This window comes from Spodoptera frugiperda, chromosome 3 (assembly GCF_023101765.2).
Source record: "Spodoptera frugiperda isolate SF20-4 chromosome 3, AGI-APGP_CSIRO_Sfru_2.0, whole genome shotgun sequence".
In the NCBI taxonomy this organism is placed as follows: Eukaryota; Metazoa; Arthropoda; class Insecta; order Lepidoptera; family Noctuidae; genus Spodoptera; species Spodoptera frugiperda.
Window position 1 is genome coordinate 8518019 of NC_064214.1, and position 27880 is coordinate 8545898.

General features: G+C 36.7%; 1 protein-coding gene across 1 annotated transcript; it reads right to left on the minus strand.

The window, feature by feature from the left end:
• Positions 1–15767: 15767 nt before the first annotated feature.
• LOC118274181 (brachyurin-like) lies at positions 15768–27654 on the minus strand. The gene is made up of 5 exons (XM_035591611.2): positions 27409–27654; positions 25782–26043; positions 23658–23756; positions 20695–20891; positions 15768–15991 (listed from the first exon to the last, which is right to left on the minus strand). Exons 1-5 carry the CDS (start codon positions 27607–27609, stop codon positions 15884–15886), a joined length of 867 nt encoding a protein of 288 aa, XP_035447504.1. The 5' UTR covers positions 27610–27654; the 3' UTR covers positions 15768–15883.
• Positions 27655–27880: the final 226 nt, after the last annotated feature.

A 27880-nucleotide genomic window follows, 5' to 3' on the forward strand; every position in this document is an offset into this window, starting at 1 on the left:
TACATTTTTTTTTATTAGTCTTATTGTACCAAAATAAGCGATTCGAACCCGAGACTCCTTATCCGACAGTTGTGCTTGCGACCACTCGACCAACGAAGCAGTCAAAATTTACAAAAACTAATAATTAAAAAAAATTATTCTGTCAATAGAGGACCGCTTTTTTTTTGGGATAAGCCCGGCACAACCTCCCATACCACTGCAACTCCTGTAAGCCAAGATCTACAGTAGATACAATCATAAAAACAGCGGATAGAGAAGCGCTTAATCATATCATTTCTCTCATAGTATGGCAGTGCGTGAGAGTTGCAATAGACCCTCAATCAACGCCCCACCAATAGAATTTAATCCCCACCACACAAAACGGTTTTAGACTAAAACCAAAATCTCCATACTAAACCCATACTATTTTAAATGCAGGTAAGCTGTTCGTTTGTACATCTGTGGGCTCGCAACCGCAACGGTTGGCGGCCATTTAAATTTCTGTCACATGTAAATTCACCAATATTCAGGCGAATAAACGCGTCCGGCGCACGTACGACAATATGTACTCAACCTAACGTTCAACGTTTGCGTTCTACGAATAGACATAATTGAACAACATGGCGGCTTGAAGGGTTTTACGTGAAAGTCTAGTTATGATATTATTCATTGCTGATATAATTCATTTGCTGAGAGTCATTCTCTACCATGAGTTTGAAGTAAAAGTACCTTTTTGTCAATAGTCGCTAGCGACGACGTAAATTTTTTGTATGTCAAATTCTACTTCACCTCTTGTGGTTATCTGTGGAACTAAAAATGCAGGCTACTGCACAAAAATTAAGCCTTCGCTATCTAGTATCGATAACTCTTCGAAAACTATTGTAGTAAACTCATAGCAAAGTATTATTCAGTTTTATTCAATTTGCTGCAAAATTTCTCAGTAATTTACACGGAGTCTAGAATTGTGCGCATTATATGACAAGGTTCAATTGAATTACTTGAAACAAGTAGCGCTCAGCATTGCATCGTTACAAAAACAATATCAACAAATTGATTGAAAAATAATTCAATTTAATTTATTATAATCAAGTTCTTTTAATAAAATGATATTGATACTAATTGTATATTACGCTTATTAATCCCCGAAGAGGTAGTCAGATGTGGAGAGATAAGATATAAAAAAAAACTAATAAAATTATACCCAATACCCAGCCCTTTAAAAATATTAATCCGTAGGCAATACCAAGAGAATAGTTGCCAAACTAAATAATTGTGGCCGTTACTGGCAACATTATATTCGGCAAACAGGATGAGGTTGTCACATAAAAAGGCAGGCGATCGCCGAGAGCATTTGTTATCATAATAAATATAAGATTATTGCCAGAACTAATAAATAGCTTCCTTTTAATACGAACCTCTATTATTTCTCATGATTTGCTCGTAGCGATTCTTTTTGAAGACATTTTAATGGACTTTAGCTGATATCATATATTTTTCTAGTGTAATCATTATAGTCATGACAAGCTATAAGCCAATTAGCTATAAGATCATCATCAATGCTGAATATGGGCCCTAACGACTTTTACGTATACTATGGACTACCTAACAGTTTAGCGGGGCTCCGATTCGAAGAGCAGGAGTAGGAACGGGGGTTTTTAGTCAGTAAGAAAGAGTCTGACATTCTCGAGTATTTCCGTGTGTACTTTTTAAGATTATTTAGTTTCCACTGATAAGTAGTAAAGGAAAATATCGCGAGGAAACCTAGGCTTATAATTACTGTTACATTACATAAGTTTGAAATTCCCGCATTGAGTAAGCGTGGTGATTAATTCTCAAAACCTTCTCCATGTGAGAAGACCCCTTTGGACAACAGTTACCCGTTATAGGCTGTTAATGTAATATTCACTTACACTTTTGATGCGGATAACAGTAATGCGTCTTCCATGCAACCATCTCTACTTCATCCTTTAATCCATGCAAGGAGTAACGTTACCCACAAAAGCTATTTCTAAAACACGTTCTAACATGTACAGATAGGCTGCCAACACTAATTTGTGTCTAGACTCAGCTACGAGCTGAGGATTTTAATTAATCAAACCTGATTAATTTCTACATGGATACAAGGGGAATTTGACGTAGAATTGGGTTGTAACAAGTCAAACATAATACCTGTTCTTTGTGTTACCGTTACATAAAATTAACAGTTCTTTATATCTGTTATTTAATACGTATTGAGGACAGATTTTATTCTACTCTTTTTTTAGTTTATTACTGTAATAGAAAATGATATAACAGGCTCTTTTTGACCTGTGATAAGCTGTATAAGCATTTACGCTCAGATATGCCCGGCAGATTTACTTGAACGGGTACCACATCCCACATTTCAGGTATGGCAGATATATCCGTGCCTTATTTCGCCATCTTAGGTACACATATTTACCCATTAGGTACCTATTCAGATTCTCTCTCGCCTCAGCCAAGGCGGGAGAAGACATTGAATAATTACTCATTGAGGTACCTTTTTTGAGGGAGTATTTCCCTTTTTTGAGGGAGTAATCCCTCAAAAAAGGTACCTCTGTAGCTTGCTGACCATATTTGTGCGTGTATGGCAAGCAATAGATTGTAATTTGAGCTGTCATTTGCCCGCGACAACAGCTGTTATTGATTAACAGTTAGTTAGTATTTGTGCAATACTTGTTATTTATATCTGTTATCATTTATGCCTCCTCACTAGTTTGAAGCGTTATAGGTGTGGTATGCGATACATGAGTGATTAGAATTTTAATACGGTTTTAGTTTTAAGCTGTTCTGTGAAAAGGATGCTGTGAGTGGAATCTGTGCATAGTATTGGGAATAATAATTTTCAATACACTACCGTAATTTTTAATAAGTAACCGATTTATTAATCTAAACCCTACTCCTAAGTGTAACAAATACTTTTTAGAAAACCATATCAAAATCGGTTCAGCCAATATAATTGCGGACAAACATATTCTACTTCTTTTCTTTTTCAACTCAGTTAAAATGTCATTATTGACTTTACATGGGATAGGTCAATATTTGAAGATACATCACCTACTCCGAGAAGAAATGCCGAAACAACCTCAGAGGTATAAAGGTCTACTACTACGATAAAATAGGTCATTCATTAAAATACACTCCCTAAATAGTTGTTACAATGTCACACAAGTCAATCCTTACAATAAGTTGACATAATTAATGTACATATGTTTGAATATTTGATTTCATCAGATTGTTACAAACAAAGAAAATCGTTAAGTCTCTCATGAATGTTTAATGATTGAGCAATCACACTAGAGGCCGAATGTAATGCCATATGTAGAGAAATATTGACAAGTATATTCTTCTTTTAAGTTGAATAATAATCATAGTTGTCCGGGCGTCGTGCGGGAATCACGGGACGATCTCCGGCCACCGTAAATGCGGGTCTGCGGATGGCGAGCATGGGTAGCTCGCTGCTCCACCAGAATGAGACTGTGAGTACAGGGCGTCACTTTCTATGCGCGCCTCAAAGTGCCATCAGACTATTACGGCCCAGTAGGATTGATGCCTGACCTGGAGCTGCGGACTACCTAGTGGGTTACCAGGATACCGGCTCAAAGAGCAGGAGTAGGAACGGGGTGGTTTTAACCCAGTGAGAAACTGCCACTTCCTTTCGCTTGAGCCGAATGTATAGAAAGAATGAGCTTGCTCGAGAAATCAAATGACCAACTCTTTAGAAATATAATCCTATTTAATGCTTATTACTCTTTCGCGGTAGAAAACTGTACTTATAAATGACAAGAATAAGTCCAGAAGCTACAAGAAATCCTCAATACAACAATAAATTACCTAAACAACAGTTGGGAGATCCCAGCAGTAACTTTACCGCTCCCAACACTGAAATATCAATCAAAATTTGTAAGGTCCAACAGTAAATATATTTATGATGTTCATATAAAACGTCGTATATAATTTAGAGAACAGCACTGCGTTCTCTGGATGATAATAAAATCCCCCATTTGGCATGCCTCCCATGACAATCACGGGGTAAAGCGTATAAATCTACGTCCTTTCATGGTCGGGACTAGTCGTGGGGTCATTGTATAGTAAGGTTGGAGAAGGTTTATTTGGGAACGTCTTTTGGTGTTAGTCATTAGGGAATCGTTGACAAAAAAAAAATACGTAGAAAAATTTATTTTTATTATTTTTCAAATAAAAGACTTTGCCCTACACTAGGATTTTCTCCTGTATCGTTGTTGCGAGTTCACATGAACATGACACCCAGCCTCGAAACACAAAGAGTTCATCCGTGTGGATGACATAAAGAGTTCCTCCGTGTGGGAATTGAACCTGCTATACATCTCACGGTATCCAGTTGCCCAGCCACCGCGCCAACCGTGTAGTCAAAGTCTAATTAAGTACAACGTTATGTGATCTTGACAACTATTGTCTTTTAAGAACTTATCGAACAACGTTTTGAATACATTGTGCTTTATATACCTTATATTATCAGCTTGTTTTACATGTTATCAAACTTTATGTACATAAGTGACCAAACTTCATAAAATGCTTAAAAAAATTTCATTACATTGCCATTTTTTACTTTAATATCCAGTTTCAGTTTACCTCTCACCACACAACCAACCTAAGCAATCAAAGCTCAATTTATACTTGTTAAACTTCTCCATGTTACCTGCGATGTGTGCTCAAGAAATAGTGGTTTATTTAAATTCCCCGCCATCTTGGGGATCGTTTGGGTGTACAATCACTAAGATAGATGCTGCGACATTCCACGCGGTCATCAGATATTATGTCGGTTACAGGGTACGATGTACATATATGTATGTAATTTTGTGCGTGATTACAGTATTAATTTGTTACCATAAGGACTATTTTGGTTTACACACAAATTGCTTTAATTGGTTTGTGTTGTTTAAGTCTTTGACTACCAATAGAAAACTGTTGAATGCAAATCCTGCGCTAATGTCGGTCACCGGCGACCAACACGGCGTTCAATGTGTTAAGAAAAATAAATTCGTGATGAGCGTCTTCGTGATGATCAATAAGGTAGCAGGGAGCTGCTGGATGTAGGTCGCTTCCAACTGGTCTATCTGGAAGTCATTGGGGGTCTATGTTCTGTCTATGTTCAGTAGTGAACGTTTTATGGCTGATATGATGATGATGATGAGGAGCGTCTTTATTTTAGTTTTAGGAGCGACTTGTGAACGTGAAGTTTAGGTTTTTGTTACCAACATTAAAAATATATTCAAGTTACATGCGTTCTGCTCGCGGTTTCAGTCGTATGGTGAAAGAAAAAAGGCTGCTCTCCAGCCAGTTAATTAGCTGAGACTTAAACCACTCTGTTGCGACATGAAGACAGACTAACACAATTTCTTATTTCCACTATCATTAAGGTTTCCTTTTTTTTGATGCGGGAAATTCATCCAATGACTTCTCCCACCTTGGGCGAGACGAGATGGAGTGTCAAACTCTTACTGACTAAAAACTACCCCATTCCTAGTCCTGCTTTTCAAGCCGCAGCCCTGGTAAACCAGCTAAGTAGTCCGCAGCTCCGGATCAGACTGAGATTTCCTACACCTTGAATTATAGGACTGATGTTGTGTGAAATTGGATTTGAACCTCCCTTTTGTTTCATAATCATCATCATCAGCCGAGAGACGTCCACTGCTGAATAAAGGCCTCTCCCTTAGTCCTCCACTTAGTTTTGTTTATCCCTTCCAAAATTTCTGCGCGATGCTAAGTTAATTTAGATCAATAGTATCTCCCTATGAGAACAGGTAAGCGCTTCAGGCGTACACTAATTATGTAGCAAAATGCCTTGTTCTTATATTACGTATCGTATATTATGTTGTTTCTCGTTTCTCTTACATTAAAATAGCTGTAATTGCCTCTGTGTAGGTGATGTGTTCTTAATTACAAAGTAGGAGCTTTATTTTAGATTTTTGGGTCGGGTAAAATACCTATGGTAATGGTAATTCTAGAATATATTGTGACTAGAAGATTTATAACAGCAAATCCCCTCTAAAAGGCCAGCAGTATACTTGTAACTCTTCTGGTGCGAATCACTTACCAAGTGCGTGTTTTCTTCACAGTTTGTCAGTGGTGTAATCTTAGAAAGTACATTTAACTCGGATAAAATCACATTGATACTTGGGCCTGATATTGGGCCTGATTGATACTTGGGCTATACCATGGGCAGGTTTCAAACTCGCGCCCTCGATCATGAGAAGCGGCCGTCTTAAACCTCCGAGCTACCCTGATACGGTAACCATCCTCATGTCCTATAAAGGGTACAGGATCCTCTACATCTACATGATTAGAATGTGTGATTGCTATTATAATTACATAGTATAAAACAAAGTCGCTTTTTCTGTCCCTATGTCCCTTTGTATGCTTATCTTTAAAAGTACGCAACGGATTTTCATGTTTTTTTTAATAGAGTGATTCAAGAGGACGGTTTATATGTATAATACATGCATAATATATCACCATTGTTAATTATATTGTAAAGCTTTAATAAACCACAGAAGATATGTAATGGTGATGATAATGGAATGGTGCTCGAACGTCTAGTTTACCATAGTCACAACCATATGCATGACAAAATGGATTCATAACAAAACGAGCTAATATTTGCTCGCGGAATGAAGCAGCACTTGCTAATTGGGAACCAATGCATTAAATGAAGTGTTTGGACAAACGTTTCCATTTGAGGTGTAGAGTAGAAATATTAATATCACAGTCCGTCAATTGTCATTTGTAAGCACGATTGTGCTGGTTCGACCAAAGTGATACCACGGCCTCACAGAAAACCGGTGTGAAACACACGCTAGCGTTGTGTGAGTGCGGTTACCGTAGGCCCAATTTCCCTCTTCTCCAGTTTTTCCAATCCCCGAATCCCCCACAACCCTTAAATTCCTAACCCCCAAATGGCCGTCAATGCACTTATGGTGTCTGGTGTTTCGGGTGTCCATGGGCGGCGACAATTACTTACCATCAGGTGATCCGTCAGCTTGTTTATATCACAGAAAAAAGGGATTTCTGCGTCATAAAAACCTGGAACCAGAAGGCAAAGAAGTTTTTTATTCACAATTGATCTACTGATTGATTTATTGTCCTGTGGCCACAGTAATCGTGTTAGTGTACACATTTGTTATAAGTGTTGTAGTGGGCGTCAATCAACAGTAATAGACGCCTATATCAGTTTCAATGTTTACATGTGTATGATACCACGGCCTCATAGAAAACCGACGTAAAACAACACTTGCATTGTGTTTTGTTGTGTGAGTGAGGTTACCGGAGGCTCAATTATCCTCCCTTCTCAACCTTCTCAATCCTTAAATTCCTAACCCACAAAAGGCTGGCAACGCACTAATAAGCCTCTGGTGTTTCGGGTGTCCATTGGCGGCGATGATTGCTTACCATCAGGTGATCCGTCTGGTCGTTTACCGGCTTATAACATAAAAAATGCAAACTTGAAGTTTTATACCCCTCTTTATCTCAAAATACCACACTCTGTCTGACGATAGCCATAACTCAGTCAATTAGTCTAACCCATCGAAATCTCAGCCAGACTGTTTACAACCGATAATCCGCTTAAAAATCTCTCTTTCAATGTCATTCACCTCTGAAACAAATACAAAACTGCGTACAAAGACATCTAAGAACTTTTTAAAACCTATAAAAGAAACTTTTTATGGGTAATAAAAGTTTTTGCCTATTAAGGGGTTTCGACCGCAGCGGGTTCGTTGGAAAATAAAGGGAATGTTGCCATTTCCAATTAGAGTAGTTGCTGCGTTACGCTACGTTACTGTTCCTAAGGTTCCTTTCTAAATTGTTGACTAAGGAGTCTTGTTTATAAATTCTTGTTCTGTCATCTTGGTATGCTTAGTGTTACCAAGTATGATGGGTGGGAGATCATACCTCAAAAGATCAGGCTCAAAGGATCAGGTTAAGGTCAGAAAATTAAAACCAATTTCTTTCAAAATCAGCTTAAGATCGATTTTTGACATTTGTTGTATGGAGTTTTGAATTGAGATTAGTTATTAATTTCGGGCGTTAGTCAGTTGTTATAAAATTCAAGGTTTCTTATCTTGACAATCCTTACGCAAATCGGATTAGAAATATTTTTTTTATGTTACTGAAGTAGGTACAAGGATACGAAATATCGTGACAATACATAACACATGTGTTAAAGCGTTTCCAGCTCCATTTTTTTTCGCGTATTGTACCTAAAACCTTCCCTGATATATACTATACTGAAAACCGCATCCAAATCGGTTTAGTCAAACGCGAGATAATCGCGCACTCTCCTTTTTTGAAGTCGGTTAAAAAAATATTCTATTCCACCATCAAAATTAAACCAAAAACTAACAAAACGTTATGGTATTTGTAAAAACGTTTAGTCAGCGTCCGTATAACAAAGAGGCTCGTCCTCTGAATACAAAGGAGGACGCAATCACAACTCCCTCACATTTTGTTACGTCCTCCGTCCTCTCAACTTTGTTGGTGGTGACTTAAGTCAATCTTACGAATGTGTGCTTGGATGTGGCATTTTGTAGGTAACAATAAGACATTTTTATAACCTTCTTAGTTGACCCGGCCAACTTCGTACCAACTCAAATATTCTTTTTTCTGAACTTTTAAACCTTTCCTGGACATATAATTTAAGACCAAAATTTGCCAAATCGGTCCAGCCGTTTAGCGAGACTAACGAGCTACAATTGATTTTTATTATACAGGGTGTCCCTGAAGTCGACGTCCAATAGGCACTAGATGATCGGCATTCAACTGTTATCAGAAAAATATAAATTCTAGATCCTACAGTTTTTATATTACTGTGACTTAAATGAAAAGGATTGGCCACAGAAAGCTCTGGATAGAGACGAGTGGAAGGAGGGTAGGGAGGCCTTTGCCCTGTAGTGGGACGACCATGGCTGAAAATAAAAATAATATGTGTTATCCACGAAAAAGTACACCCTATGCCAGTCTTTTGACTCTTGTTGCTACAAATCTTAATTTTTTCGTCTGTAGTCTTCCTTACATTATCCTAAATAGTGCTTCAGTAGTAGGGAATCATAAATTCTTAGCCAACTGCTTTAGATTGGAAAATATTGAAAGATTGCTTACCATCAGGTGATACGTCTGCTCATTTACCCGGCGTGTTCCATAAAAAAGCATATCCATTTCAATTCGTACATCTAAAACACGTAGGTATGAAGTTCAGGCCTTTCACGTAGAGTACAGAAAGTTGCGGCCCGGCTTCAGAATATGCAACTCACCTTATGTAGGTAAACGTATTTATTTAAACTTCCTTCAGCTCGTGCATGCTGCAACAAACAAATTTAATTCTTCACATATATTTTGATTGCATTGCAGATTTGTTAGCCACTGCTGGTACCACAGATGGGGCTCAGTAGGGCTGATGCCTGATCCGGAGCTGCGGACTACCTAGCGGGTTTACCGGGGTCCGGCTCGAAAAGCAGGAGAAGGAACGGGGTGGTTTTTAGTCAGTAAGAGTCTGACACTCCCTCTCGCCTCGCCCAAGGCGGGAGAAGTCATAGGATGATTTTCCCCACTCAAAAAAAAAAAAGCCACTGCTGGTGGGTTATAAAGATTTTTTTATTCTAAGCATCTGTTTCATCACCTTTATACATATGTGCCCGATAAACTTATGTGACAGATAGTGCATACGAATTACGTTCTTTACCTCTACCATAAGTTTGAAGCAATATGATGAATAGTATTGCAATTGTGCATGTGAAATTGTATGTTTCTAAACGCACCCACGATACAGGAAAAAGTGTGGGGCATCGTTTAAAAAAAAAATTGTCGATAGTCGCTAGCGACAGCGCTAATTTTTTGTAGGTATGGTAAATTTTAGTTCCGCAGGTGATCGGTAGAGGTAGTGGCGCTGTCAAAATTGACTTGTTTCAAACTCATAGTAGAAGTATGGTACCGTACCGGTAAACTATGGCAACTTTACCGGACCCTTGGCAACTTTACCATACTATAGGTATTCAGTATAAACTCATTTATCTAAAAATCTACCCACTAGAATTCTGTTTTGTAATAGTAGTATTATTTAGACATTAAAAGGAAATATTTACTATATTTTGCGTAGACGCAAGACTGCTATTATGCCAGTAATGGCCGTCACAGTGTAGTGCGTGAAAATGTGCTAAAAGTTAGTAGTTCCTAAATTGTGCTCACAGAGCCTTAATTATATGTCACAGGTGAGTGAAATTTTGATCTTGAATGTATAATATAGTTGGGATTACTGTTGTAATGTCAGCAATTGCTTTTTCTTTAATTTATTGATAAATAATCGCTTCGGTAATGTTGACACAGGTTAGGTAAAGTTGCCACGGCCTGCTTTGTGGCAACTTTACCTACAGTTAGGGTTGACAATAAATGTTTTTTTCTTGTTTGTGTGTATGTAACCATTTTCGAATACCTAAATTTCCCAGCATAATAGTGAATATCCTGGATGATAAGTTATAATGTATTTAATAATACCTTTTGTTTTAGAGCCAAAATGGCTCACATGAAACAAAACCGCAGATAACTCGGAGTTAGATAATATAAAAAGTATACGAAAGTAATGTTAAAATTAGCTATGGAGATGGTGAAGTCAAAAAATTAAAAAGTCAAAAGATTAAACATTATTTTGTAGCCTTTTTTTTACAATTTTAAACATAAATACTTAAAATTTTAGAACTTAATTTAGTTTAAAAGGGAACAATATTTATGTCAGATATTTATGCTTTTTTTTACTGTAGGTTTAAGGTTTATATTTTTTTTTTAAATATACATGTCATAAAAATAATTCTCTTTTTTTGACAACCCCGAGCGTAACAAATTATTTGTATGTAAATTACGATGAAACCCGTGGCAACTTTACCTACTGTCTGTGTAGCCGTTATCTTTATAGATTTCCTCATATTGTTTGCATTATAATACGAAGAGGTCCTAGATGAAGCCCTCTGTACCTCAACAACTCTTTAATATGCAATACACGATGAATACGGCGCGTAGGTAAAGTTGCCAAAAATTTGGTATCTTTACCCATGTTGTTTTTTCTTTACTACGGCTAAAGTAAGCGTTTGTATATAATGACGATTACGATAAAGTGAGCCAGATAGACTACAATTCTAAATATATAGTTTTGGTTTCTATGCGTCTTATGGTTAAAAATATATTTTGATTTTTGTTCCAAAATATGGTAAAGTTGCCATGTTTTACGTACTTAATTCAAAGTTATAAAAAAATATTCTTCAAGTCTGATACATAGAGATATAGAGGCTACCCAGACACTGTGAAACAAATCCTTACGTGTAAAATGACAAATGTAAAACCGGTCAGGTATGCACACTTCATACAAAAAGTATACCATAAGGTTTGACCCTGTCCCTGCCGGCGCTCAGCCCGGGCACGATCCGGTCGCGACTCTGTGTAGCGTGAATCATCCTTTAAAGTCTGCTGCGGCCTACCTAGCGGGTTTACCGGGGCTCCGGCTCGAAAAGTAGGAGTAGGAACGGGATGGTTTTTAGTCAGTAAGAGTCTGACACTCCCTCTCGCCACGTCCAAGGCGGGAGAAGTCATTGGATGATTTTCTCCCCTCAAAAAGCTAGGCTTTTTAAAAGGCGGAAAATTCTTTGGCGCCGGAGCCCCGGTAAACCCATTAAGTTGGTAAGAGATAGGGAAATATTAACAGGATTTAAGATATTAAATTAATTACATTTGCAACATATCTACAGACAAAAGGACATTGACAAAGGATCATTAACTATCTCTCATACAATACTTCCATTGTGCACTATCTTTTTACAGAACAAGGAAAAGAATGGAATCGCCGCAGCTACTCAACAAACAAAGAAACTTCCATTAGAGGCGGTGCAGTGTGTAATAAAGTTTATGCGATTAATGATACTCTATAGCTTTTGTTGTGCTTTGTGTTCTTATTGTCTTTGTGCATTAAGTGATTTTTATTTTAATAAAATATGTAATTTTAGATTTGTTTAATGACAATTTTACCGCCGTACTCAGAGTCATTTAATGATTAAATACTTATTCCGTTCCTTAGCAGTTGTTTTCGGTACAAAATCGTTACTAAGGAATAGTTTAAGTAGATCATCCAGCATAGGCTAATTGTGAATTACTTATACCCGGCTTCGGAAATTTATTATTGCATTATCAGTTTTGAAATGACCTTAGATTTTTCTTTTCAGAAACTATCAGATATCGAGAAATGAAGTAACATTATCCTTATGATAATGTCCATTATCATCAGCCGAAAAACATCCACTGCTGAACAAATGTGTCCCCCTTAGTCCTCCATCTTGAACGACAACTCACCGCCTGCATCTACTGGCTCCCCTGTGACTCTAGCGATATCATCAGTCCACGTAGTGGGAAGTCTGCCTATACTATGATGTGTCTTTCGGTCCGCAGTCTAAAGTCAATCACTTTCCTGTCCCAGCGGCCATCAGTCCTTCGAGCGACGTGGCTTGCCCATTGCCACTTCAACCTGCCTATTTTGCCATTAAACCTATCAATTTTACTATAAAACTCAGTATCCTAATTTCTATCAATAATCTCGTATCTCTTAAGCTATCTTTCCAGCATCAAATTATTATGTTAATACTAGTAATGTTAATAATAACCTCAAAGTGTAGACGTTGATCAATTTATCGCCGATACAGCGCGGTTGTTAAGCCAAGGGCTAATTGATACGGTGCGTCAACTGACTCGAGAGCGACAAGACGCGACGCGACCGTGTCGCGTGGGATGTAAGATGACGCTTGAGCTAAGATCAGCGTTTGGTGTATATGTAAAACTAAAAATTATTTGTTTTCTTAGTTAATAATAAACAGTGAATGGAATATTGTACTTTTTGAGGTAATAATGGATAGTAGATTAGTGTAGGTATTTTGGGATTTGCAAATTACATTTTTGCTAACTGAATTAAGATAGTCGTTTTACCAGTAAGGAGTTAAAGCAATTCGTCGAAATTATATGTTGTTAATAGGTCTAACAAAAGTCGGCAAAATGTTACTGTTATATTAAAACAAATACGATATAACAAAATAAGTGACTGCATGTTTTTTTTAATGTTTTCAAAAACAGAACTATTGAAGCAGAACGTCTAATTATTATTTTTTTAATAAAATCCATTTTTTTTAGGTGAGCGGGAGTGTCAAACTCTTGTTGCTTTTCAAGCCGGAGCCACGGCAACCCGTTAGGCAGTCTCTCTAGAAAATCTAACGTCTAATTTTCTCATCTCCTAAAGCAGCATATTAGCGCACAGTCAGATTGTCGAAACTATACCGTTTAGAGGATTAGTTTAGACATCAAACTTAGTTCGACGGTTCAAGTTGTGTTACTTACACTTGTGACTAACTGACATAGTTCTGGTTAAATACTTACGCAAACTTTGACCCGTCATAACTTGAGGTATTTCACATAATTGTGTCATATATTATATGTGTCGTCTTAATCGTGTCTCTAAATTTTGGCTAAAGGAGTAATCACCGTTGTGGAAGTGACCTAGATTTAGCCCATTACAAGCTTGATGATTGAGGAGTTCTGCCCGGTCTTCTGAGCGGTGTGAGGCTGGTCCTTGTTCCCAGGATCTGGTGAAATATGTCTATATTTACAGTGATTAAATATTTGCTTGCAGAGCCGGAAAACTGGAGGCAAGTGGCCTTCTTTGGTAGGCTAGGTATAGGGAGAGTGACGAATCGGATCATCAAAGCTCCCGCTTGAGAAAGCAACCACTTAGCCGACATACAATCGAATAATATTTGTATCATCAAATTCAAGCTCTCATACACTCATAATAACAAAGAAAAGAGAAGGCCATTTCTGTTTTGTGCATAAGAAGGTAATTGTTAAAATACTTTTTTTAATGAAATTTTCTTATGAGGGCAAACAAACAGACGAGTTACCTAATGGTAAGCGATCAGCGCCGCTCATATACACCCGCAACACCAGAGGCGTCACAGGTGCATTAATACTAATAAAATCCATCGATCACTATTGATGTTCGGGTCAAAGTTAGTCCAGTCTAGTCTACACAAACAGGTCTAAAAGCAGCCTCAGTCATTAGCGCGTGTCGTTGTCGTTGCTAAACACATATATTACCTCACCATTAGTCCGGCGTGTGACTAGGGTTGCCAAACCTCAATTTCGGAGAAAATTTCGTAAGTTGATCATGAATGCGCGGGCGGTGCGGTGGCTCGGCAACCGGCTGCCGCGCAACGTGTAGCGGGTTCTATTCCCGCTCGGAGCAACTCTTTGTGTGATCCACAAATTGTTGTTTCGGGTCTGGGTGTCATGTGTATGTGAACTTGTAGGTATGTTTGTAAACGCACCCACGACACAGGAGAAAATCCTTGTGTAGCAACGTTAAAAAAAAAAGAAAAAAAAGTAAAAATTATTTCTTTTTGTTTTTTTCCATTAATGTTTGAAAGTAAAAAACTGCTCATTTGAAGCATAAGCGGAGAAGATTTAACAAATGCCTCTCTGTCATCTCCCCTTAGTAAATCAATCTTAATGTTTCATTTGATCCTTTCCTGTTTATAAAAAACTAAATTTTCAGACGTGTCCGGAAAATTTGAGATGTATGGCAACCAAAACGTGCAACCCAAATGATTTATTAACTAATTAGTACTCAGTGACGTTGAAAATTAGCGACAGTACACAGTCATTGTAGGGTTGGAAACCGCAGAGCAGATTTATAGTGAACAGCGTGGACCCGGAGCTTAATGTTTATGAAGTTTGCTTCTAGTTGATATTTGGGTTCCAGGGAATGTTAGGAGTAATGTCAGGGAGAGAAAAATATGTTTAGATTTAATTGAAATGATTTGTGTTATAAGTCCTATAAAATTAATAGGCAATAGGTGAGCCTATTGCCACATACTGGGCACAATTTTAGTCTCCGAGCTACTACTGAGAAATTTTCGAAATTCTGAAAAAAGCCTAATAATACTTTGCCCAACCCGGGAATCGAACCCGAGACCCTTTGCCCGGCAGTGAAGGTTGATAAAACCAGTCGTTCAACGAGGCAACGAGGCTGAACTAAAAAGAGACTCTGTTTCTATTAGCAACGGAATGCAAACAATACTTGTCTAGTTTGAACTATCAAATATCAGGGTATCTGCTACTGAACATCAAACAATCCAACAGCACTTTAGCAATGTAGCCATTAATTTGTTTAACAATCGGTCGTTACACATCGGCTGTGTTCAATGCTCGTTGTGTTGTACTTAATGATCTATTAGCCGATTGGACAGGTAACTGACTGATTTTTTTATGGTATAAGCCGGTAAACTAGCATACGGATCACCTGATGGTAAGCAATCGCCGCCGTCCATGGAAACCCGAAACGCCAGAGGCTTTACAAGTGCGTTGGCATTTGGGTCTTAGGATTTAAGGGTTGTTGGGGAATCAGGGATTGGGAAGGGGTGTAATTGGGCTTCCGTCAATCTCACTCACACAAGGCAAGTGTTGTTTCAAGTCGGTTTTCTGTGAGACCATAGTATTACTCTGGTCAAGCCAATCCATTAGTGCTGGAGCATGGCTCTCTCACACTTCTGATGCACTTTTACAAAGCCCATGCTTATGACGAGAACTCCAATTATTGAAAACTTTCGCCCGACCCGGGAAGTCTCCTCATAGAGACTTATACTATTGTCTAATATAAGTCTCAGCATAATCAAAATTAATAATATTATCTATTTCATAAAATAAAACTACAGAAGTGTTAGAAAATACTTTTTTATTTTTAATAACATAATTAAAACTAAAGTCAGAGTCAGAGTCAGAGTACACAGTCAGAGTGAGAGAGAGAAAGAAAGAGAGAGTATAACATTTAAATCTACTTAAGGTTATTGTTGATCCATGTGAGGAATGAGGTTACCCTGGAGAAAACTGATGGAGAACTGGCCTGACAACCCTCGCTAGGGCCGAAGGAAACCACACCGACCTGGTATAAAGAAGAAATAAGTTAAGAAACAATATTTATAAAATAATAATAAAATAAATAAGCCCCCTAAAATCCAACCATACGTCCGAATCGACCATCAGATTCACGTGGGGGGCGGACACGCGATTCATAAGTTACTGGCGCGGCCAACATGGCAATGGAAACCCATTATAAACATGGAGACTCGATCAAAAAGTAAACGTATAGGGCCGCTGCCCGGGGGCGATCGCCGGGGCACACCTGGAGCTGACGCTGGGTGTGGCAGTGGACGAACCGTCGGCGGTGCGGAGTTGAGTAGGCGGGCTCCCACCGGGTCACCCGAAAATGTTACAGCCAACACACTACATTCTTCATCACCATCTTCATCGATCATAGAACCATTCAGTCCTAGTACTACATCATATGCACCTTCATCTTCACCTCTTCCGACAGACGAAGAGACTAGGGAACCCGAAAACCCCACCTTTGCTGTTGCGCAGGCGGTCACTCAGACCTTTTTACCTGCGTCCACGAAGGCTGGGAAGCCCAGAGTGCGCATGAGATGGTCACCTGAAGTAAATACATTTATCATGCGCACATACTATTACATTACCAAATTAGAAACAGATTTGACTACATACCGAACACTCTTACACCAAAAATTCATCCAAAAATACCCAGAAATCAATGTTACGGAACAAAGGATAGCTGATCAAAGAAGAGTTATTGTTAGGAATAAATTGTTAAGTACGGAAATTCTGAATCAAATACAAGAAGAAGTAAGAGCTAAACTACAGGAAGAAGAAAATAACATACCTTCACTTTCACAAAATATCATACATGACTCCGCAAACTTACAATCATACAATCCACTCATTCATCATCACTCTACCATACCTATTTCACCACAATCAATCAGTCATACACGACATCCATCTCAAGAAAATGACACATACTTCTCGCAAATACTATTAACACAACAATCGACATCAGATATGAGCACCCAAACAGATAATACAACACTATTAGTAGAAAACGAAATAGAATGCCTTACAGTAGAAAATAGAAGCGAAAATCCAATAGTATCAAATCTGGACGAAAAGTTACGCAGCGCTATTTTGCTTTACTCCGGAATGGATCCATCAGCGCGCCCAAAATTACCTAAATTAAAATACAGCAAACAACTTCTCAAATTGGTTAGCATCTTCAATAATAATTTACTTGAACAACACATAACAAACGACTCAAAACTCAACGATATTCATACATTAATATATTGTACGGCATTAGTTATCTCACAGGAGTTAGGATATAAAATACATAATAATGACAGACCTATTCAGATACCGAGAAACAATAGGCCAGCGTGGCAAATAAGATTGGAAAGACAGATAAATAAATTACGTTCAGACATTGGTAAACTTACTCAGTACATCACAAATAATAATAGATCAGATAAAGTAGTAGATAGAGTAACGGCAATATTTAAGAATGCAACACTACACACTAGACATGAAGCTAACAATAAAACACCACAAGAATTCCTCGATACACTAAAACAAAAATTAGCACTTAAAACTAACAGATATAAACGATATAAAACAGCACTACAGAGAAAACAGGATAACAATCTTTTCGCTAATAATGAAAAAATGTTCTATAGGAAATTAAACGCAACACCAGATAATAACACAACATTACACTCTACCACAAACGAAGTACCTAGTAAAGAAGAATTAGAAAATTTTTGGTCAAACATCTGGGAAACACAAATAACACATAATACGGAAGCTCAGTGGATAGAAGAAGAAAAGAAAAGATGGGAAACTATAGAAGAAATGGAATTTCATGAAATAACAAAAGAAGATATAACTAACATTACAGATAGACTTCATAATTGGAAATCCCCCGGCGTAGATAAAATTCATAATTTTTGGTATAAAAAACTCCTAATATTCCACAAATATTTGGCCAAAAATTTTACAGAAGTACTATTAGGACAACAACAACCACCAGAATTTTTAACTAAAGGAATTACCTACATGCTACCTAAGAACCAACATACCTCACAACCATCTCAGTACAGACCAATCACCTGTTTACCTACTATATATAAAATATTAACTTCAGTAATAGCACATAAAATAAGATCACATGTAGAGACACACAAAATAATAGCTGAGGAACAAAAAGGGTGCAGGCGGGACCATATGGGGTGTAAGGAGCAATTAATCATAGATTCAGTTATACATAAACATACAGCAACAAAAAAGCGCAACCTTCACTGTACTTTCATCGATTATAAAAAAGCATTTGATAGTATACCGCACTCTTGGCTTATAAACATCTTAGAAGTATATAAAATTAACAGTAATATAATAGACTTTCTCAAAAATGTAATGCCTTTATGGAAAACTACTTTACTACTTAATAACCACCACAATGCCATCGTTAGCAGAGAAATATCAATAAGAAAAGGTATATATCAGGGTGACTCCTTAAGCCCCCTATGGTTTTGCCTCGCCCTTAACCCTCTGTCTCAACTACTTAATAACCAGCGCGCAGGATTTCAACTTAGACATAATAACATACAAACTACAATTTCACACTTAATTTACATGGACGATATAAAATTGTACGCTAAAACTGATAAAGAGATGGAGAAATTGATTAAAGTAACAACAGATTTCAGTAAAGACATCAACATGCAGTTTGGTTTAGATAAATGCAGAATGATTCACATTATAAAAGGCAAAATACGCGCTGGTGATTACGTGATTGAGAACTCTGAGGACGAGAATCAGATTATCAAAGCGATGGAACCAAACGAAATGTATAAGTACCTGGGATATGAGCAAGCAAAAGGATTAGACCACAAAGATATTAAAAATAAACTAACTTTAGAATACAAAAGAAGATTAAATAGAATTTGTAAGAGCCGATTAACAGGGAAAAATCTAATAAAAGCAATTAATACATATGCTATCCCAGTGCTGACATATTCGTTTGGGATCATCAAGTGGAGTCAAAGTAATATAAATTCTATAGAAAGAGCTACCCGTACAACTCTCACAAAATACAACCATCATCACCCAAAATCAGCAATAGAAAGACTTAATATTAAACGGCAAAATGGAGGTAGAGGTCTTATATATATCACTAATCTATGGAAAAAGCAAATTAACTCATTACATAAATTCTTTAAACAAAAATCTCTCACCAGTAACATCCATAAAGCAATAGTAACGAATGACAACAGCTACACACCTCTTAACTTACAGCAAACTTATGAAGAAAATATCCTAACACCCAACCAACAAGAAATAGTTCTGAAAGAAGCATGGCAGAAAAAAGCGCTACACGGGCGACATTATAATGACCTCGAACAAGCACCCATAGATAAAGAAGCATCAAACAAATGGCTCAAATTAGGTACTCTATTTCCGGAAACAGAAGGTTTTATAATAGCTATCCAGGATCAAATAATCAACACCAGAAATTACAGAAAATTCATAATCAAAGACCCAACACTTACGAATGACAAATGCAGAAAATGTCACATCCACTCCGAGACAATCCAGCACATCACTGGAGCTTGTCCTCATCTCACGCAAACCGACTACACTCATCGTCACAACCAAGTCGCTAACATCATTCATCAGTCACTCGCCATTCAACACAACCTCATACCAGACACACACACTCCATACTACAAATACACTCCTAGCACCATCCTAGAAAACTCCACTTACAAAATGTACTACGACCGCGCAATACTCACAGACAGAACCATCCACTACAACAGACCTGACATCACTCTACAAGATAAAATAAATAAAACCACTTACCTGATTGATATCGCCGTCCCCAACACGCACAATCTAACAAAAACAATAACTGAAAAAGTACACAAATATGCAGACCTCAAGGATGAAGTAACTAGAATCTGGAGACAGGATAAAGTTTATATTGTGCCGATTGTCCTGTCTACTACTGGAGTAATCCCAAAACACCTTTTCCATAGCTTAAAATTATTGAATATCAAAGAGACCACATACATTAAATTACAAAAAGCAGCTATACTAAATACGTGTCGCATAGTTAGGAAATTCATGCAGATAGACGAAAATGAAATCTCAGCACCACCACCACCACCTCTACCCCAAGCTACAGAACTGATAGATAACCACAGACCACCAACAACCACCGAATAATATTCTTTATATGTCCTTTACTTGGCGCGCGCCCGTAAAGGACATTATAACCGGCCTAAGAGCCGAGAGCAAATAAGTTTGCAAATAAATAAATAAAAATGTTTATTGCAGAAACTTGTACAACTATTACAGTAACAGTAATAACATAGAGACCTCCTTTTAAGTAAACAATATACCTGTGGTAGGAGGCCCCGCTCACGCCTATCTTCCATGGGGAATGGCAGAGACAGTAGAACGCAAATTGCTACGAATTTTACATAATTCTTTCGCTTCGTGTACAGTCAGCAGTCTTTTCATGCATATAATGTGGGTGGTATTAATAGAGAGTGATTGACATATTAAGTAATAGACGTAATCTAAAATTGTTCCCGATATATGGCATTAGGCTCACCCCCTATTACATGGGATCTACACTAAGTGCGTATATAGTGGCATTACATGGCATAATGTGCACCTCTGCGTACTCCTTCGGGCATGAAAAGCGTGACTATTAAAATAAACAATACTTACCAAGATCCTCTTATTATTATGCAGCACAGTGAGTGGACCACCAGAGTCACCATCACAGGTGCCTTTACCCCCAGTACCACCAGTGCAAAGATGGCTGCCGTCTATGGTGATCTGGAAACTCCTCTGGCAAACAGCGTTTGTGATGATGGGCACTGATGTCTGGTGCAGAGCCGTGGTGGCAGGGAACGAGGTTTGAGCTGTGTAGAATAATAAAGAGGATATTACGTCGTGGACCAAAAAGAAGTAGAGAAGTAAAGAAGAAGATTATTGTTATGTGTTTGAGTTGCTTGAAATGTTTGCCATATTTCACTTTTTTTTTTGTTCTATGTACTGTATTTTTCAGTTTATGATATTGTATATTATTTTATATTTTTTGCATGATGTGGCCTCCTATAATTGAGGCAGCACATAGTTTTAATATTGATGTATTGTTATTCGTGTTCTCAATGTGTATTCCTTGTTGGATACCTTTATTAAGTAAATAAGTAAATAAATAAGTAGTGTTGGTTGTAGGTTCCTGCTAGAAGATTTAAATGTTACAGGTGATGGTAGCTTGTGAGCAACAGACTTCTAAGTTGTAAGGTATTATAATGGGCTGGAGTTCTTGTGATCCAGAAGCATGTAGGTATTCCTTAAATGCGGGCAGGGAACATTGACATTTCACTATATGTACCTAATATACAAAATTCTGCACGATCCGCACAAAGAAAGAAGCGACTTTTTGTTTTAATTTTTATCTTTCACTTTGTGCCAACAAGCCAATTATAACCTCATGCATATTAACATAAAAATGAAAATATAAAAACGAAAGACGTACCTACATGAATCTTGTAATAAGGAAACAACCTTTGCTAAGAAAATAAATTAAAAGGTTACTTCTTAATGTATTAAATAATTACAGAGTTTCATATGAAACCTACCTGTAGGCGAACTTACCGTCTCAACATTATTTTTCCAACTAGCTTTTACCTGTGACTTTGTGCCCGAGATAAGGTAATTAAGAATTCATTACTATAAATGTGAAAGTTTGTTTGTATGGACAAATGTCCATTGGATGTTTGTCCGTCAATCACGCTAAAACTACTGAACGGATTTTGATGAAATTTGGCATATAGGCAGAGTATGAGCTGATTTGCGTGATAGGATACTTTTTATCTCATGGGAATATGGAATATGTGAAGCTGCTGGCAGAAGCTAGAATTTCATAGCTTTATTTTTGGCAAAAATTTGAGCCCAATAGCCTATATATCGAGTTCGGTTTTAGTAAGATAATTGAAAACAATTAAATGTCCAGTAGGTTTACGTAAAGCTCATACTAACATAGATTAAATATAGGCAAAAAGTAAATTAGAATTTTGATATTTTGAATTTTCTCGCTAGAACAAAGATCCCTGTATACATTTTCATAATTTGTAACACACAGACATAAATTCCAATACGATATAAATTATGTATGTGTCTAAGAATAAAAATATACGAAAATTAATTGGATATCGTGAGTTTTGCCTGAGGGCGTTAATTTTCCTTTTGTTTTAGCTCGTTTGCGTACATGTTTGGTTCACAAAAGGCCTTGTTTTGAGCCCTCCGTCCCTTTAACAAGGCACCATTTGTTCCGACCCCATAGGAAGGCACTGTGTTCTCGAATTCGCATCAAAATTGGGTGGTTTTACTCAATTGCTTAGGGTTATGTGGTTGCCAATAGATTTATTATAATTTCCCAAACTATATTTGCATGTTTGTTAGTTGGGGATTTTGTTGTGATTTCTGTTTGTTTTTGTTTTGTAGTGTGAGTTATTGGAATATGAGAGTGTTATTGAGTCTTTTCTAGTACGATTTGATGTGAGTGCAATATGTTTGAATAGAAGTGGTTGTAATTCTGGTGTATTTTGCGTTTGATTGCAGTGGCTGATTCTTTGAACTGACTGATACGTATCGGTTCTCAAGTAAATATTTATGAAACTGTTAGATAACTTATGCATAGCTACCAAATTTACTACATTTTGGCAATAGAGTTCAATTTCAATAATGTATTTGTGCGAATAAGATGTACTATGAAGACGTGCCGCCGCAAAGTTATTGTCCGAGGAAGATGCGCAGCACAAGTATGCGATGTATCAACAGTAGCGAAGCCATACATAGCACACATCCGTAGCACGCATCTTTTCATATAAAAACATAGCTTAGCCGAATCCGTTTCCACCAGTGCTAAACTGTGTGTACCAATGAATATGATTTGCGGAAGCCAAACGCATCCACAGCAACGTAGCATAGCAAATTTCTGGTGGAAATGCACTGTAAGAATGCGTCCCAATACCTTTGCAAAACAAAATGCAATAACGTTTCAACAATATTGCACAAGTAATTAAGGATGATGATTATTAATTGTGTACCTCATACGAATATAATATCTTATCTCTGTCGGAAACAAAACAAGTTTATCTTTGGTAAAACATATTAATTTTGTGATAAAGATTTTAATATTGATATTAGCAAATCCTGCGGTATACTATGTTACCTATATAACAGTTATGTAAAAAGATATATTGTTATGTATATAGTGTTTGTATTAGTCATTAGATTTTTTTTATACATTATATTATCGATTGGTGATATAAATATAGGTTACGTTGTGATTCCACTGCGTAATAATAGTGTCGAACTTAGAATTGCGTTTCTTGATTTTTCAAGAGGTTCTATTTTATTTTATTGATATTTCCGTATTGACTAATAATTTTTTTTCTACTTAATAATAAATTAAGCCTTAACATATTTTATGCTTACATTATTTACCCGAGAATTATTATACTTTTTCAAAAAGTTCCAGACAAACTTTTTGCATAATTTTGCTACATTTTTAGTTTGGCTACATATCCCTAACTACTTTTTACGCTTAATGACTAACTAACCTAATGCATTCTCCTTTTTACTCAGAATAATAAATTAAAAATAAATATAATACATACCATCACTCGTTTTCCCGAATCCAGAAATGACCCCTGTTGATCCAGCAAAGTTCTGGTTCACATCAGCTGTCGTGGGTAGTGGGATCACTTGAATTGTATCTGAAAAACACAAATTTTATTTACCTCCAAGTAACAGTGGGTGATTATTTTTAGTGGAGACTGTATGGATATTACACACACACACACAACATCACGCCTTTCATCCCTGAAGAATGCACATCACGACACGTAATGCCGCTATACAATGTACACCCACTTTTCAGCGTTTGTGTTATAAGTCCCATGTAATAGGGGGTGAGCCTATTGCCATAACCAAGAATGTTTCGATAATCCGAAAAAAGCCCAGTAATACTTTGCCCGACCCGGGAATTGAACCCGAGACCCCTTGTTCGGCAGTCGCATTTGCGACAACTCGAGCAACGAGGCAGTCTGCAGTCAGCAGTATGGATATTAGTATTGTTTATTAACACATCATCAACCTATAAGTGATCACTGCTGACCAAAGCGTCTTCTCACACGGGAAGGTTTGAGCATTAATCACCACGCTTGCTCAATACAGGTTGGCAAATTCAAACTTATAATTAGAAATTATAAGCCCAGGTTTCCTTCACCGTTTGTCAGTGGTGTCTAAATGCTCTTAGAAAGTACATATTACTCGGAAAAAGTCACATTTGTATTTGCCGTTGGTAGGTTTCGGACCCGCACTCTCATGCATGAGAGGCAGGCGTCCGAAGCACAGCTATAAGCAATTATAATAGAAAATTAATGAATTCTTTCTCTTCGTACATTTCGCAAGCCAATCACAGTGCCTCGTAACTTATTCAAGTAATAAAAACAATAATATTTTAATACTTGAGCAATAAAATTGTCGTAAAACCTGTGTAACGTAGTTTCTGAGTTGTACGTGAAGGAAATTACAATTTGGACCTGCGCACTGAATACCTTTATTGTTTCCTTACTTTTTGTAAATATTTACTTAGTTTGCTTAGTTATAAAAAATGTATATGGAGGTATGTATTGAATATAAAATATTGTGGATTTAATTTTAGTTTCATAAACTTGGCGTAGTTAGTTAAATGGTCATAATATACTGGTATGAGCTAAGTAATGTTGTTGATTTATTTTGAGTCGCAGTTAGAAGTATGGACATTAATTATTATGTTATCGGTTTACTCATAAAAGTGTTTGACGAGGAACTCGACTAGTTTCAAGCCATGCTAGAGGCTCGTGTTCATGAGCAGCATTCCGCGTTCCGAGTGAGAAATCCGATTACATTATAATTAATTTACTATGACTCACGAAAGTTATAATAAAATTAAAGTATGAACATACTTATTTTTTACAATATTCATGGCAAAAGCAGCATGACTGTAAGTTACGCAAGATATAGGTTTGATTATTAACTTATATCTTGATTCTTTTCTATGACAAGACGTGCATATATGCTACAAATATTAATTCTTATTTATAGATTACTATTGTGTATACGTCACATTTCCCGTTATCATCTAAGTACTTATAAAATGTTATCTTTCATTGGAAGAGTGCATTTATCAGTATGACAGATAAATAAAGAGGAGTTCTTTGTATTTACTTTCATGATTTGATGAGACCATCATCGGATTACCAAGAGAGAGTTCAAGTATATGACTTATTAGATTTCTTTCTGAGCTAGCCATAATTAATTAGCCAGGATAAATTAATTATGAATTGGTCCGGAATAGTTAATCATTATTGTAATAAATATTTTGATAATTTAGATTTACGTTTCACATAAAACTATTTTTTTTTATAAGAGAGCCATTAAATTTTAGTTACTGTGTACATTAAAAAAAAAGTCTCTACATCTTTCTCCTAAATCTGAAAAATACTATGCTGAAAATCGGTTCAGCCAAATGCGAGATAATCGTGCACAATCATACATACGTACATACATGCATAGAGGTCAAACTAAGAACCTCCTTTTTCAAGTCGGTTAATGTATAAAAACATGCTCCAAATGCTTTTCTGAAAATAGCATCGGAATCGATTCGCGAATTACTTGTAGACAAAAATACATTCAGATTAAACCACACTTACTTAAATACTTTTTTAAGTTGGTTAAAATTAAACAGAAATACTTACTACTCAATTTCACGGCAGAAATCCTGACCATAGCAAGGTCATTACGTAAGTAGTTCCAGGAAGGATGCATGGTCACAGCAGTTGTGTCTATCCTTGTCCCTCCTGTGAAGATAGTAAGGGAGCCAAGAACGATGGTGAACTGTCTCGCTTGCACTTCTCCGTCGAACCAACAGTGGGCTGCTGTTAGGACTCTGGTGGTGGAAATGAGACTGCCTCCACATACTGACTGGTGACCCGTTGTCAGTCTTGCTACGATGCCCACCTGAAGAATCAAAGTCAAAGCATTTATTTCAATTAATTCTCAATAACACACTTTTCGAAAGTGTAAAACCAATTTGTGGAGAAAAAAAATCTAAATACGGTTGTTTCGTATTTGAAAAAGTAATATTGTAAGTATAATATTTCAATTTGAAATAGGTAATGCTTCTATCTAAATAAAAATTATTTGTTTGAATAAATGTGTTATCATTATATCTTCTGTTTTTAAGATGTTATTTTACGAGTCAACATGTAATAGGGGGTGAGCATGGAATAGAAAAAAACTAGGGGAAATGTCATCCAACACAATAAATACTACACAAATGAAACGTGAATCATATATTACACACCATGGCGTGAGTAATTCACTAGCCATAATTTCAGACTCTATTATTAGTGACCATTTGTCTGATATCGAGTGTTACATTTACACAATTCACATGATTTCATAGCATTTCGCTCGATTTTCCCTCGAAGTTGAACCAAGCTATCACAATTACAAGCTTTTCATAATATACTAGCAAACCCGGCGAACTCCGTTTCGCCACCAATGATTTTCCCTGTTCTCCTTTTTTTCTCATGAAATTTTTCGTAAATTTTCTTTGCTACAAACCTTACGGAGCCCGAGACCTTTCCAACGAATGCAAAACCGTGAATATCGGTTCTTGCGTTCTAGAGTTATAGCGTCAGGAAGGAAAACCCGACTTATTTTTATATAATAGATATAATATTTGTACAGCTACAAAATTCAATGATATAATTTATAATTTTCACATTTTACAGATTGTTGCACTATTCAAAAAAGAAATCAGAAATATTTGAAAAATTGTGGGCACGGTAGTTGAAAATGTTACGAGAGTGGTCGGGGTTTCCTATGTATTTTTTTCAAAAATGGAAATATTTTTTGCTTTGTTCTTTCCAGAGTCATCATAAGAAGGCTAAGCACCGGGTTAAATTATATGAAATTTCTTCACTATTGTATTCTTCAAATACAACACTACCTCCCATTAAAGTCGTCGCAGATACATTTAGAACAATTTATATGAAAACTCAGAAACTGAGTCAGAAGATATCTAAGCTCATTTCTAAAATGTTAAATATAATAAGTACAATTAGCAAAACTAAGGTTTTACATTTAAAACCTTCAGTTCTTCGTTATGACGAATATAAGGACGGCATTGAATATAAATGAAGTTTTTAAAAGATAAAACATTTCTATCAGTACAACTTAAAACGGAATATTTACCATGTTCATTTATTTCTGTGATTTTAAATTAATAAATATGATAAATATTCCATTTTAAGTTCTAATGATATTACTAATGACCATGTCAGTTTAAAAACTTATATCAAAGACAAAAACGCTTACCTGATGAGGAATAGCAGTAGCTGCACTGACGGCACTGCCCCCGACAATCCTCATGGACTCCAGAGTAGCTATCCTCGTGGCCTGAGGCACTCCGATCCTCATATGATACCCAAACACAGGAGAATCAATACTAGCACCATGTGTACTATGAATAATTACAAAAAAACTAAAAAATAATTTAATTAAACAATTAGCGGCCATGTTGTATAATTAATTGTTTGTGTTGTGGACTTGCTGTGGAACTGAATGTCATTTTTGTACTTATAGTGATTGAGTCCTTATCTTTGTGTAATATAGATTAGTTGTAAGGGTTCGTTTATATTGGAAGCGATGTCGAGAGTTGCAATTTTATTTTGTAAAAAAACTGCTTTACGAAAAATCAGACAAAAGTAGTAACAGTTCTTTTCTTTTATTTAGTCATCATTAGTATTTGGGTTGTCAACTTTCTGTCATGTTTTAAGTGCATTTGTAT

Excerpts from the sequence above, each read along its gene's own strand:
- LOC118274181 (XM_035591611.2), bottom strand. The coding sequence starts at position 27,609 with ATGGCCGCTAATTGTTTAATTAAATTATTTTTTAGTTTTTTTGTAATT. Across the intron at positions 20,892-23,657 it reads ATTCGGGAAAACGAGTGATG|CTCAAACCTCGTTCCCTGCC; the intron begins GTATGTATTATA and ends TATTCTACACAG. Across the intron at positions 15,992-20,694 it reads ATAATAATAAGAGGATCTTG|GTCGGTGTGGTTTCCTTCGG; the intron begins GTAAGTATTGTT and ends TCTTTATACCAG.